Source organism: Pavona decussata, unplaced genomic scaffold, assembly GCF_977016875.1.
Source record: "Pavona decussata unplaced genomic scaffold, jaPavDecu1.1 SCAFFOLD_366, whole genome shotgun sequence".
NCBI classification, from domain to species: Eukaryota; Metazoa; Cnidaria; class Anthozoa; order Scleractinia; family Agariciidae; genus Pavona; species Pavona decussata.
This window is the reverse complement of record NW_028145742.1, coordinates 3,559,979-3,573,892: the sequence shown is the minus strand read 5'-3', so window position 1 is coordinate 3,573,892 and position 13,914 is coordinate 3,559,979. Positions and strand designations below refer to the sequence as shown.

At 39.5% G+C, this 13,914-nt stretch overlaps 1 protein-coding gene across 1 annotated transcript; it reads left to right on the top strand.

Moving 5' to 3' along the window:
- Nucleotides 1-477: 477 nt before the first annotated feature.
- On the top strand, nucleotides 478-12,719 carry LOC146452890 (carboxypeptidase D-like). The gene is made up of 6 exons (XM_085097353.1): nucleotides 478-3,233; nucleotides 4,526-4,992; nucleotides 6,790-6,902; nucleotides 9,254-10,260; nucleotides 10,904-11,364; nucleotides 11,600-12,719. Exons 1-6 carry the CDS (start codon nucleotides 485-487, stop codon nucleotides 12,107-12,109), a joined length of 5,307 nt encoding a protein of 1,768 aa, XP_084953479.1. The 5' UTR covers nucleotides 478-484; the 3' UTR covers nucleotides 12,110-12,719.
- Nucleotides 12,720-13,914: the final 1,195 nt, after the last annotated feature.

Genomic DNA, 13,914 nt, shown 5'->3' with positions numbered 1-13,914 from the left:
CGTCATTCTTAACCTTGTTTGAAGTATAACGGCCAATTAAACAAGCGTTATCCATTACAAGTGTTCCGTGAGCCAAAACGGCAGTGATTTTCATCCTAAAGCTTCACGATCTCTCTGTTTTGTTTTTTTTTTTTTAAGTGTTTCTTCTTACCTTGATTCCCTAGACGGATTTTCCGTTCGATATGAAAATCACTGCGGTTTACACAGCTGTGTTGGTTTGTCAGGGGCGGATTAAAAGTGCATTTGTTACTGTCTTTGTATTGACGAAAAAAAACTTATTGGATGGATTTTTAAAACATAACACTCAGGTATTGATTACTGCATTTTCGAGCAGGAACGCAAGAGAAATAAATAATTATTATTATTTTACATGTAATTTCTCTTGAGTCTGATGCTTGTAACTTTGAGAGACGGGGGGTGGGGGGACATACTCTTTTTGTCTCTTGTCACGTGTCCTGACATCACTAAATGATGAATTGTAAAAATGGCGGCCGGGAAGTGTATTGTATCTCTGATTGTCCTTGTTTTTATCGCAGGAATACAACCATCGCCGTGTAATGTTGAGCATAAAACAAGCCTCCGCTCCTTACTACGTCAAGATCAAGGTTATATTAATTACGAAAAGTTAAAATGTTTGCTTAGAACTTTCAAGCATCAGCACAGTGATATTACTCGACTTCACATGATCGGACGGTCAACGCAAGAGCGCGCGTTATTGGTCATGCAGATTACAGATAAACCATACGAGACAGAACCAGGAGAACCAATGTTCAAATACATTGCGAACATGCACGGCAATGAAGTAATAGGGAGACAAGTGTTAATCTATTTGATCGCGTATTTACTGGAGAATTACGGCCAAAATGAGCGTGTTACGAAACTAATTAACAGCACAAATATATTCATTATGCCTTCTTTAAACCCTGATGGATTTGAACATGCAATAGAGGGACAATGCACAGGACTACTTGGACGTAATAACTACAATAATGTTGATCTAAATCGTGATTTTCCTGATCAGTTCAATAATTGGGACAATTACAACCTTGATTCAGCACAACCGGAAACTAAAGCAATGATCAATTGGATTTATGAAAATGCTTTTGTACTGTCGGCGAATTTACACGGAGGGGCATTGGTAGCAAGCTATCCTTTTGACAGCAATAAAGAGCATCAGAGGACTGGAAGGTACAGTGCATCACCAGACGACAAGGTCTTCAGGCATTTGGCAAGTACATACGCCACAAATCATAGGACCATGAGTACAAGCCAAGAATGTAATCAGTTTGAAGGAGGCATTACCAATGGTGCCTTCTGGTATGATGTCGTTGGAGGAATGCAGGATGTCAACTACCTTATAAGTAACTGTTTTGAAATCACACTTGAACTGTCTTGTTGCAAGTACCCACACCGCTCTTATTTGCCCAAAGAGTGGGAGAACAACCGTGAAGCTCTGTTGGCTTACATGGAGCAAGTGCACAGAGGTATTAAGGGATTTGTAAAGAATCAGCAAGGTGATGGTATCCAGAAGGCAGTTATTCATGTTCAAGGACTTGACCGTAATGCCACGACGGCATCACATGGTGACTTCTGGAGAATTTTGTTACCGGGAAATTACACAGTCCTTGCTTTTGCTGCTGGTTATAAGAGTAAAGTGCTGAGTAATGTTAGAGTAAACTCCAGAGAGGCTACAGAATTAGAGTTTATTCTGGAAAATAATAACAGTACAAGCCATGACATAAACAGAAGGCTATATGCTGATATTCCATGGCTTAAAAAATATATTAAATCTTTAACCAAGAGAGACTTGAGCTCAAATCTTCAAGCATTAGATCCAAGTGTTCAAGTTTCTTTCACAAGCATTCCAACTACAGCTACAGCATTCACTAAAATTGTAGAAGACTGGCAAAAACCAAGAATCTTCAGACATCATAATTTTAATGAAATGACAACATTTCTTCGCACAATAGCAAACTTGTACCCTAACATTACAAGACTTTATTCAGTTGGTATGTCTGTTCAGAAAAGGCAACTTTGGGTTATAGAAATTACAGACAACCCAGGAATTCATGAGCCAGGCGAGCCTGAGTTTAAGTATATAGGAAATATGCATGGTGATGAAGTGATAGGAAGAGAAACTCTTTTACTTTTAATTCAATCACTTTGCGAGAACTACCACAAAGTTGGTGCAATAACAGCACTTGTAGATTACACTCGCATTCATATCATGCCTTCAATGAATCCTGATGGATATGAAATGGCCAGAGAAGGCCAAAAGTCAGGCCCTGGTCGTGAAAATGCCAGAAATAAAGACTTGAACAGAAACTTCCCAGATCAGTATTTTCCAAACCTCAATACCAATCATGAGCCTGAGACAACCGCTGTTATGAAATGGATCAATTCAATTCCATTTGTGCTATCTGCTAACCTTCACGGGGGTTCTATTGTTGCAAACTACCCATTTGATGATACACCCTCAGGTAAAGAAAGCTACAGCAGAAGTCCAGATGATGCTGTGTTTCGGCAGTTAGCACTTTCATACTCTAAGGCGCATCCAATTATGGGAGGAGGACGGCCTTGCCCTGCCTATCCAGAAGAATACTTCAGAGATGGAATCACTAATGGTGCAGAATGGTATGTTGTTAAGGGAGGCATGCAAGATTATAACTATATTCATTCAAACTGCTTTGAGCTTACAATAGAAATGAGCTGTAAAAAGTTTCCTGTTCAGTCCACACTGCAATCGTACTGGGATGCCCACAAAGTTTCTCTTTTGACGTTCATGTCTCAAGTCCACACTGGGATCAGAGGATTTATCAAAAGTGAGGCTGGTATTGGCATAAGCCATGCAACCATTACTGTCTCAGGTATCAGCCATGACATTGTTTCAGCACATGATGGAGACTATTGGCGACTTGTTATCCCTGGAGAGTATTCTGTCACTGTTTCTTTCCCAGGGTACATTTCTGCCACTAAAAGCATTGTGGTATCCTCTGGACTTGCCACAGAATTGAATTTTGTATTGAAACACCCAAATCCAACCACAGTCCAAGTGCCTGTATTCACTACAGCCCTGAACGTGTTTCCAGTTCAAAAACCTTCTGAAGGAGCAGATGGCTTGCAGAAAAGCTCCCCATTGCCCACTTCTATTCCTGTTATATCAAGTCCTGTTGAAGAGAAGTCAACTGGCAAAATAAATGTTCCATCTCCAGTTTCAACAACAGTTACAGAAGGTAAGTGAGCTTCTTAGCAATCAATGTTCGATTTCTTCTAGTGGTGTCATTATGCAATTAAGCATACTTACACAAGAATTAAGGAATTGAACACTGATGGTAACAAACTATGCTCATGTTCAAACCTGTTCTCTCAAAATTGTACGCTGTTGTCACTGCAAATAATAGTACTTTTTTTATTATTGGAGGATAAAAATTATTCCACATGTCAGATTGTTAATGCTCAGGCTGATTTCATTTTGCCAGTTAAAGGAATTTTTTTTACCTTTAGTACCATAGTTATTGTATGGTGTGGCAGTTATCAGTTACTGCCTTCATACTGTCAGATTTATTTCAAATCTGACTGGCTATTACAGTGTGCCATCATATACAATCATTACGAAATCGCGCCCATTGAAACACGTCGCTCGTAAAATGCAAATGGGCTTCATTTTGGACGTCAATCACAGCAGTCTTTTGTGTATGGTATTGTTAAAGTGACAATTCGCGGAACGCATCTATTCATTGAAACACAATAGAAAAATAACGCAACACAAAAGGACGAAAGGCGAAGTTTATCAGCAGAAGTTGCGTGACTAAACTAAAATAAATAAAAAATTGCCCCGTGTTATCAAGGAAGCGATGATTTTTAGGTTATTCGATGACAAACGACAGTTCCCAATAAGAATGGGCACTATGTATGCTATCATTGCGATAAAAAGGGAGGAAACAGATAATCACTGTCTCCAGTGAATTGAAAGTAATTTGCATAATCGAGTGCAACCAAATGTAATTTTCAATCAACGAAGCGTGTTTTTACGGCAATATACTGCGATTCCAAGCAAAAATTTTGATTTAAAGGATTCCAAATCAACCACATTCGATGTTAGAACTTTAATACGTTCCTTTCAAAGGGCCCTGCTACCGTTTCCTTACGTAAACTCCCTCTTCTTGTGCAAACAAATAAACGAACACTCTTGAGGATTCATGCTGCGAGACAAAAGATACCGCCACCAGCGGCACGCTTTGTAATGCTCGCAAAGCATCATGGTACCCCACTTTTATCGGGCGACGTGTTTCAATGGGCGCGATTTCGTAATGTAAATAGCAGGGGATAGAGCCAAATAGTTAAAAAAGTTATATATAGGAGGAAGTGGTCTAAAATTTTAGTTGTGATGCATTTTTTGAAGTTAGTGTAATGTAATTAAGTTTCTTCAGTCAGGCCAATCTTTATTTGTTATAAAGCTGCCAAAGGATCATATCAAGGGTTAATACCAGTATCAAAGTTTCTAATAATTTTGTTCCTTTTGCAGAGTCCACACCACAATTTTCTCAGCATAACTACCAAGAGATGACTTCTTTTCTTCATAAGCAAACCAGCAAATGCTCTGGTATCACCAAACTGACGACAATTGGAACAAGCCACCAAGGAAAACCAATTTATTCCTTGTTAATGACACAGACTCCTGATCAGAGTCAGAAAAAACCTCATGTTGGCCTCATTGGCAGCTTGCAGGGTACAGACATAACTGGGAAAGAGTTGTTACTAAAGTTGATAGAATACTTGTGTAATGCTTATGAACAGAAAGAAGACAAGATAATAAAACTTCTTCACACAACAGCAGTTCATATTTTGCCAGCTGTTGATGTGGACAGGAATGAGAAGTTATCTGAAGGAGACTGTGAAGGAAAGCTGGAACCAAAAGATGACTTGTCCTTGCGCTTTAACTACAACTTGACCAATGCTGAAAAGAGTTCAGTACCAGGCAACATTGCAGAGGTTAGAAGTGTTACTGTGATAATATTTGTAGGGTTGACTTTTTTACAAGTCCTGTATGTAAGGCTGTTATCTTTACAGCATGAAAACCAGAGGTTAGTGGATTCTTCATGCTGGGTATCAGGTTATGGAGTAGCATCCCTTCTTGCAGGGCTCAAAATTAAAAAAAAAATTCAGTTGCCATTTTGCGACTGGCTACGAAAATCTAGTCGCAAGTTCACAAATTTTAATTGCAAAACTAACCATAATTAGTTAATAAATAGCTCTGACTCACAAATGATTAACAACACTTTGATTTTATTACTTCAACAGCTTTCACGCTATCTCTGATAAGGACTGTGTACCAGAACGAAACATGCAATCATGATACTATATAACTTGGCCACCTGACAATCGCAACCTTGAAGACATTTTTCTCCATCTTTAGTGTTGAATCCAATACAACTCAAAATTGTATTTTTGGTGAAATTAAACAATTTCTAGATTCAAGAAAGGATACAAAAATCTTGCAATATCTCCGATAAACGTCCGTCACCGTTGCAAAGTTGATCATCCTTTAATTAGTTTTCTCTACGCCGTGACATTTTATTGAAGTTAATACTACGGACCAAGATAATATTTAATCACTTTGGCTACCTTTGCAGGTGTTCCACTATTGCCTGAAAGAGTGTTTTTTATAGCTTTACACCCGGTTAAATGGTTTGGAAATCCTTGTAATATTCTTGTAACATCTGGAATCTTTCCAGATGAACGCTGATGAACACTTGACCCACCATGTTTTGTGATTGTGGGATAGCTGGCGTTCCTCTGATCAAATTTGTCAGTTCTTCCCATTTAGTGTTAAGTAAACTTTTGCGCGCTCGATTTCACCACTTAAAAGATAATCCTGGAAAGCATTTAAATCCTTATCCTCCTTTTGTTCAGACATTGTTCAATCGCTTTGAAATCACTGAACAAGAACGCAATCATGTGAATTTACGCAACCTCCTTGACCCCAACCTGACTGCTCTGGCAGTTCTTATCCAGCGGTTTAGCAAAGCAAAATATGAGCCTGCAATACATATGTATAAGAAACTGCTGCAATGGTGACCGATTGAGGGAATGGCGTACGTAGGGGGCAAATTAGGTACAATTTAACCCAAATCTTCAATTTTTTACGATAAGCAAGGCACACAACAATATTTGTTTTTGATTTTTGATTTACTTCAGCAAAAAATGTGGCAAAGTAGCGATAGCTAGACTTTTAATTGTTATTTGTCCACGCGAAAACAACTCGCAAATTTGCGACTCCTCCAGAAATTTAGTCGCAAATGCGACTGTATTGGTCGCAATTTCGAGCCCTGTCTTGGGATGGGGTGAGTAGTAGAAATATGGACAAGCATCCCATCCAGTGGGGAGGAGCAATACTCCGCGTCACTTCATACTGGGTATTCTGTGATGGAATAGTATCCCTTCCAGTGGGGAGTAGTACCACTACCCATTTGCATGTTGTGATGGAAATTGGGTTAAGGTCTCTCCTTGTTTAAAACAAAAATTGTTTTGAGTGAAAATCCTTGAATACTATTGAAAAGAAAGAATGTCAGAACCAGAATGTTAAGTTTACAACCATCAAATCCTGTTAAAATTGTTGATTAAGTGAACTAACACTTGCATTAATATTGTTACCATAAAGGAAGATAGAAATACACAGCTGTACAGGAACAACAATGTTCAAGCCAAAGACGACTTTCTATATTCAGTTTGAAAATCTAATTTGCATTATTTTACAAAGTGTATGTTGATATATGATTCTCTTGACAGTTTCTTCAGTCAGATGCTAATGAGCCTCAGGAGGTCAAACATGTGAAGACTTGGATGAAAAACAACAACTTTTCTCTTCTTGCTGACTTTAGTGGAGGAGAAATGGTGGCAAGGTGGGCATAACAATTCTGTTGTTAAATTAGCAAAACTATTTTTTTACTTTTCAGTTTGAGTTCAACAAATCGTGAAGGCACAAATTATTGGAATAAATGTGATGGTATATTTTAAGCCTGCTGAAACCTGGTTAAAATGTGTCACTCACTGAATAATACATCATCTCATTTATTCACCAGGCTTAAAATCACCATCACATTTATTCCAATGCGTATATGCAACACATTGACATTCCAATCCTAGCAGTACAGTATGTATGAAGGATGTTTGTCCCATTAACCCAGTTTAATGGCCTTAGCTCCCACAAGTCTCCTGTAGCTCAGTGGTAGAGCATCTGAACTAGTAATAAATTTGTTGCAAAGTCTTAGGTTCAACTCCTGATAGGAGCACTCTGATTTCCTTTTTCCAAATTTCCCTGTGTCACTCACTGAATAATACATCATTCTCACACAAATTATTGTTATACAGTTGAACCTCCATGTGTGACTACCTCTCGTAAGCATCCACCTCCCATAGGCAATCACCTACCCAAAACACCAAATTTTTCTCAGTCAAAGCCCTATAGTTGGAACCTTGTGTAGACGACCACCTTTCATAAGTGACTGCAACAACTTTTTGAGGAGATTGTATTATTATTTTTCATAATTTGTTTTTAACCTCTTGTAAGCTACCACTTGACACATGGTCTGATCTCCATGTTTGCTGTATGTACTATGCTACTCAGAGTTTACGAGGAACTTTTAGTGACAACCTAGCACTGCTCATTTTGTAACTACATGTAGGAAAATGCATGCAATAAATTCTCTTCAAATAAGTAGATGTGTCAGACCTGTTTCCAGAAGAGCCCCCTCTGGTTTGACCCTTGTAAGCGACCTTTTAATCTTGGCATTTTGGGTGATTGCTTACGGGAGGTTTGGCTTTATTATATTTCCATACACCACGTGCTTGAGCAGTGCCTATAATTTTGCAAGACCAGAGTGAATGACGGTCAACGTACATCTTAAATTGCAAGTAATTTCTAACATATAAACCTAATCCTCAGTCTTTTGTGATGTGCTCTTCTCTTTTTTCTTTTATATCACTGTCATTTCCATTTAGCTTCTCTTATTAATTAGTTAGTTGATAATAATTATTATTTTATTTATTTGCTTGTTTATTTATCTAATTTTTACCCATTTTCTGCTGACCTGCGTAAACTAACAAGGGAGTAACTTGATACCTTTTTGTAACCATATTTTTTAATGAAGTTGAGTAAATTTAAGTATTGCTGATAATTAGTAAAAATCTGATAATACAGTTATTTAGCCAACTTGGGCGATGCAACCTCTATATGGAGTAAGTGAAGGTGAATCTCTCAGTTAGTACGCACGGTGTGATTGGTCAATTTTGCGGGCTGTATTTCACTGTCTTCCTCTTTCTATTTCCTTGACCCCAAGTGGGGAAATGGGCCAGAAATTCTTCTTTGCCAAGCCACTCGGTCATGTGCAACCACTGCCGCGTCAGGTCTCTCTCAGTCTGCGATGACTTCTCTTTTCCTCTGGAGCCCAGGTTAATGCTGTATTGGGGTGTTGGTTGGCATTCATTCTGAGAATGTGGCCAATGAATCTCCAGCGACCCCGGTAGATTTGCTCTCTGGTGGTGCTGATGTTAGCCTGGTTACGGATCATCTTCATTGTTCACTGTATGGGCCCCGCTTAATTTGAAAGTTGTTCCTTTCTCTTGCACTGAGTAACCTCAGAGATATAATAAATATCTTACTAACCTTGTTTTCTTGGTCCATACTGTAAGTTACGGATCCTCGTTTTTCCCATTGATTTATGGCCTGTGTGCTTTGTACTTGGGCCATAAATCGACGGGGAAAAACTTGGCCTGTAACTTAAGTGCAGACCTTGAACTCGGTTAGTAAGAGGCATAATATACTCCTACAGTGTGAATAACCTATTTTCCCTCCAAAGACCACTCCTGCAGAGATGGTGCAGTGGGAGCACTCTCCTCCCACCAGTCTGGGTCAGGTTCTATTCCCGGTGCTGACGCCATGTGTGGGTTGAGTTTGTTGATGGTTCTCATCCCTGCTCTGAGTGTTTTTCTCCAGGTCCTCCAGTTTTCCTCCCTCTACAAAAATGAACATTCACAAATTCCAATTCTACCTGAAAACAGTAGATGAAAGCCATTTGGTGGAAGCCATTAAAATTCCCATTTATTTATATATTTATTTATTTATTTATTTATTTACTCCCTTCACCATAGATAAAACCAAATGAAAGCAATGTTATGATGATAAACGATAATCTAAAACTACTGTGTTGTCGATGTTACTTATGACACTCCTTTGTCTTGGTCTTTTTTACAGGTATCCCATGAGTATTAGTGTGAGTGGTCGTGATGACATCAAAGGTTCTGTGACATCAGATAACTCCTTGTTTAAAGAGCTTGCTCTCACTTACTCCAGCAAACATCCCACAATGCAACTTGGTCAGGGGTGTAATGAATCTGCTGCAGGGTTTATTGATGGCATTGTTAATGGCGCCCAGTGGAAAAAACTTCATTACACCATGCAAGACTATGCATACTTGGCTCTCAATATTCCACAGTTATCCTTCTTCATTTCTTGTTGTAAGTACCCACCAGCTGAAGAACTTGAAAGAATTTGGGAGGCAAACCGTGAACCACTTTTAGGATTCATAGAGAAATCTCATGAAGCTTTTCAGGGGGTTATTCACACTCTAGACCACCGGCCAGTCAACAGCTCCACAGTCACCATTAAAGGATCTGGTGTTGATATTATCCTCAAACAACATGGTTCAAACTTCCACCGGCTCTTGGCAAAAGGAGAGTACAAGGTCACAGCACATTCTCCTGGCTACTCAAGTGTCACCAAAGAAGTTACAATCAATGACGGTTCAGAAGCTACTCTCATGTTTAATTTGCATGAAAAACCAAGATTCTCTCATCACAAGTACGCAGCAATGGAAAGCTTTCTGAGAGATATCACATCCAAGTGCCCTAACATCACACGGCTGTACAGCATTGGACAAACTGTTCAGTACCGTAACATCTGGGTCATGGAGATCTCTGATAACCCTGGGATACATGAGCCGGGTGAACCAGAGTTCAGATATGTGGGTGGGGTACATGGCAATGAAGCAGTGGGTAAAGAAATGCTGTTACTCATGATTCAACATCTTTGTTTAAGTTATGGTAAAGATGATTTGGTGAGTCAGCTTGTAAACAGTACTCGTATCCACATCCTGCCTGCTCTTAATGCTGATGGATTCGAAGTGGCAACAGAAGGCAACTGCCTGTCGGATAAGGGAAGGAATAACGCAAGAGACGTCGATTTGAACTCCAATTTTCCAGGTACACTGTAGGTTATCAAATGTATATCCTGTAGGCCTGCATTTTGCAATTCCACTCTTCTGGCCTGTTTCAGAAACAAAGGTCGTCACAAATGGGGAGTTAAATTGTGAAAATTCTTCTCCTTTTCTCAAAACGTTGACAGAAAAAAAGCAGAGATTTGTTGAGTAATTTAACTATAAAAAATTGCGACAAATTTGAAAAGTTTAAAAAATTTAAAACCATCTTGGTTAAAAGTTTAAATACTGAGTTAAATACTCAGAAAGACTATTCGCGCCAAACTCTTGCCTTGACTCTGCGTGCGAATGCTTTATTATCATTCGTGTATATATTCGTGTCTCTTAGGAATTATTTTACATTTATATTCGTTCTCATTTCACTCTTTGTTGACTTGATAATGACGTTAAGCAAACGTCGAAACGTCGTCGCTTTTTAAACTTTTAACCAAGATGGTTTTAAACTTTTCAACTTTGTCGCAATTTTTTATAGTTAAAAAACAAAGCAAAACGTCTTGAAAGCCTGGTCCACAAAAAGTGTTTATCATTACTTAACCTTCAATACCTTTGTAAATGATTTATACTGACAGTGAAAATGATAACAAGAGGTCCCCTCATTGCTTGTTTACTGAAACATTATTTCTTCACAGGGGTTTATGACTCAACACGGAAGGCACTTGAAGCTGAGACAAACGCGATAATGAAGTGGATCAAGCGGTACCCGTTTGTTCTGTCAGCCAGTCTTCATGGAGGTTCACTAGTAGCACACTACCCTTATGATGCCCATCCTCAAGGCCGCTCTCAACCCAATCCCACCCCTGATGACGATGTCTTCCGTTACTTAGCAACCTCGTACTCAAACTCACATCCTTCAATGCACTATGGGAAGCCGTTGTGCCCAGGCCTTTCTGTGCGGGAAGAGTTTCCAAACGGGATCATAAATGGTGCTGCTTGGCAGAGCAAGGATGGTGGAATGAAGGACTATATCTACGATAATACCAACTGTTTTGAGATAAGTGTACACATGGGCTGTTGTAAATTTCCATTTGCTCGGGATTTGGACCACCAGTGGAAGGAACATAAGGACCCCCTCTTCTTTTTCATGTTTCAGGTTAGCTGATTAAAACAATTTGTTTTCATGTGTGTGTGTTGTTAGGGGAGACGCAGTGAAGGGATGCTTCCACGACACTTGTACTGTGTGTTGTGAGCCGTACATGGTAACAAGAGAATCCTGATTCACCGCACATAAGACTTGCATTGTTGTCTTACTATTCGTCGCCTATGTTTCTGCTGGTTGGTTGTAATATTGAAGTTGTCGTAAAACTGAAGTAACTTTTCTTTTTCAGGCACACCACGGTATAAAAGGCTTCGTGTACGATGACACAGGATCTCCCATACCTAACGCCATTATTTCAGTTAAGGGTCGTGATCATGACGTCACAACCGCCAGAGATGGTGATTTTTGGCGGCTTCTAACTCCTGGAAGCTATCAAGTCACTGCGTCTGCACAAGGGCGGAAAGCGGTCACACTGGACGTCCAAGTTCATCCAAGTGAGCCCGCGACCCAAGTCCAGTTTACACTGCGACAGCAAAGCGTGGTGTTTGGCTTGCCAGCGGCTGTGATGGCGGGAATCAGTGTCATGGTAACAGTAGTGTTGGTTCTTGTTGTAGTGGGCCTATGGCGATTGGTGCGGTACAAAAGACAGCTGAATGTTAGACGGAATGGATATACAATGGACTATGACCACGAACGATCACTCAACTCCTTTAACTCCAAAGCATTGCTCAGCAACGAATATTCTGATGATACAGACGACGATGAAGAGGATATAATATTGGAAAACGTGAAACGATAACGATGTTTGTAAGGTGTTACAAATTGAACGCCTTTATACTACATGTAATATCGCTGTTGAGCAGTCGTAATAACGTAAACATTCTCTTATCTGTTATCTGCCTTTATTTGTCTTCCCACTTCATTTTGCGCAGGGCGAGAGTGGAACAATGAAGTCATATTAAATGATATTTAATTAAGCCATGTTAACAAAAATTTAACCTGAAATGTAATAGGAGCCAATGACCAAGGCTGTCTCCTGAACTTAAGTAGATAAATTATGTGGAAATAGCGTGGTTTAACGTGAGATTCTAATTTTCAGATAACTGAGAGAAACTGAGTAATAGAGGTTGTCGATCTTACCTATTTTTTTGGCAATCTTTAAATAAATTTATAACAGATATGTATGATTACTTATGTCGAAATTGTTAGCCTGTTATGGAGTGATTTCATGGGAAGGGTTATATACTTAGACTGCCAAATGTGACATTTGTTGGTCTTTGCATAAAAATCATTGCATGAGAAAAATCTATTGTTCTTAGAAATATTTGGTATTGTTACCAACGGGCTCAAAACGACTGTATTTTTAATATTCCCACTGTTTGACGTAATAAATGAGAATTGTAACACTTGGCCTGCAGTTCTTGTGATTTTAGTGAACCCAAAGGCTAAGATTTAGAGGCAGTGCATTTGACTGCCATTGAAAAAGGCTTGCCTGGTTTCAATCCCTGGTTGAAATTGATGACTGTTAAGGGAGGGGGTGGATTAAACTATCATCGACTAGTCATGCGCCGTAGTTTCGCGATGAATCACCGGGTAACATGGAGAGAGAGAGATGACAAAGAAGATGACGGTAATGATGCTCCTTACTGACCAGAGCGCGGTTGTTGGTAGAGTGGCCCAGATGTTGCTGTTGTTGTTTTTTGTTGTTGTTTTGTTTTTGGTTTTTGTTTTTTGTTTTTTTGCTCATGTTTCAATCACAGTGAAAGATGTTTGTTGTCCTTTCTTCGGCAGTGAAATAGGAGTCGAAAAAATTCCGCCCACTTCATTGAACGTGGTAAAAACAAAAAACAAAGTCAAATCGATTAATAATTCAGTTGATCAGTAAAAACACTTGTCGTTCTCTGTCCTCTTCCAGCGCAAAACCTTTTAGTTACTAGTCGTTCAAAAACCTTTTACTCTGCTTTGAAATCTTTTTCACTGGCGATTTAGGGTAAACTCGGAATAACCTGAGGCGATAACCCATCTCCGTCTTTCGACAGTTGTTGAAGAAACAACTATTGAACTCAGGGCGAACTGTGAAGTTCACAATGCAGTTTGTACTTTGATGAAAGGATTGTTCGCGGGGTACTGATTACGGGGAAATTCCGGCCAAGACCCCGTGCTTTGAAGCACGCAGGAGGAGTATATCGTGTTTCTTGTGTCAATTTTAATAGTCAATTTACTTATTTATGCCTGTACGTGACGAGAAAAAGGAAATATTATAGCTAAAAGAAAATTGGTATCAGTGAAGACAAAATTGCATAAAGAAATGCATGATTGCACAAATACTGTGATCATATATTCACTTAGACTGCAAGCAGTCCCTTTCTGGATAGTCGAGAGGTCACGCGAAATAGCCGAGCGCGAAAAAACTGGAGCAAACGAGCGGAGGGGGCCTCTTCTCGTTTATTTCTCCTCGCTCCAGTCTCGCTGCGCTGTGAGCGCAACCTTCTCGACTAACCAGAAAGGGACTACTTGTAGTCTAATATTCATTAATAAAGTCAGGAGCCCTGATTACGGCTCCTGATAAAGAACCACGTGTTGAGGCGCCGCCAGGTGAATATT

Excerpts from the sequence above, each read along its gene's own strand:
- LOC146452890 (XM_085097353.1), top strand. The coding sequence starts at position 485 with ATGGCGGCCGGGAAGTGTATTGTATCTCTGATTGTCCTTGTTTTTATC. Across the intron at positions 10,261-10,903 it reads TTTGAACTCCAATTTTCCAG|GGGTTTATGACTCAACACGG; the intron begins GTACACTGTAGG and ends ATTTCTTCACAG. Across the intron at positions 11,365-11,599 it reads TCTTCTTTTTCATGTTTCAG|GCACACCACGGTATAAAAGG; the intron begins GTTAGCTGATTA and ends TTTCTTTTTCAG.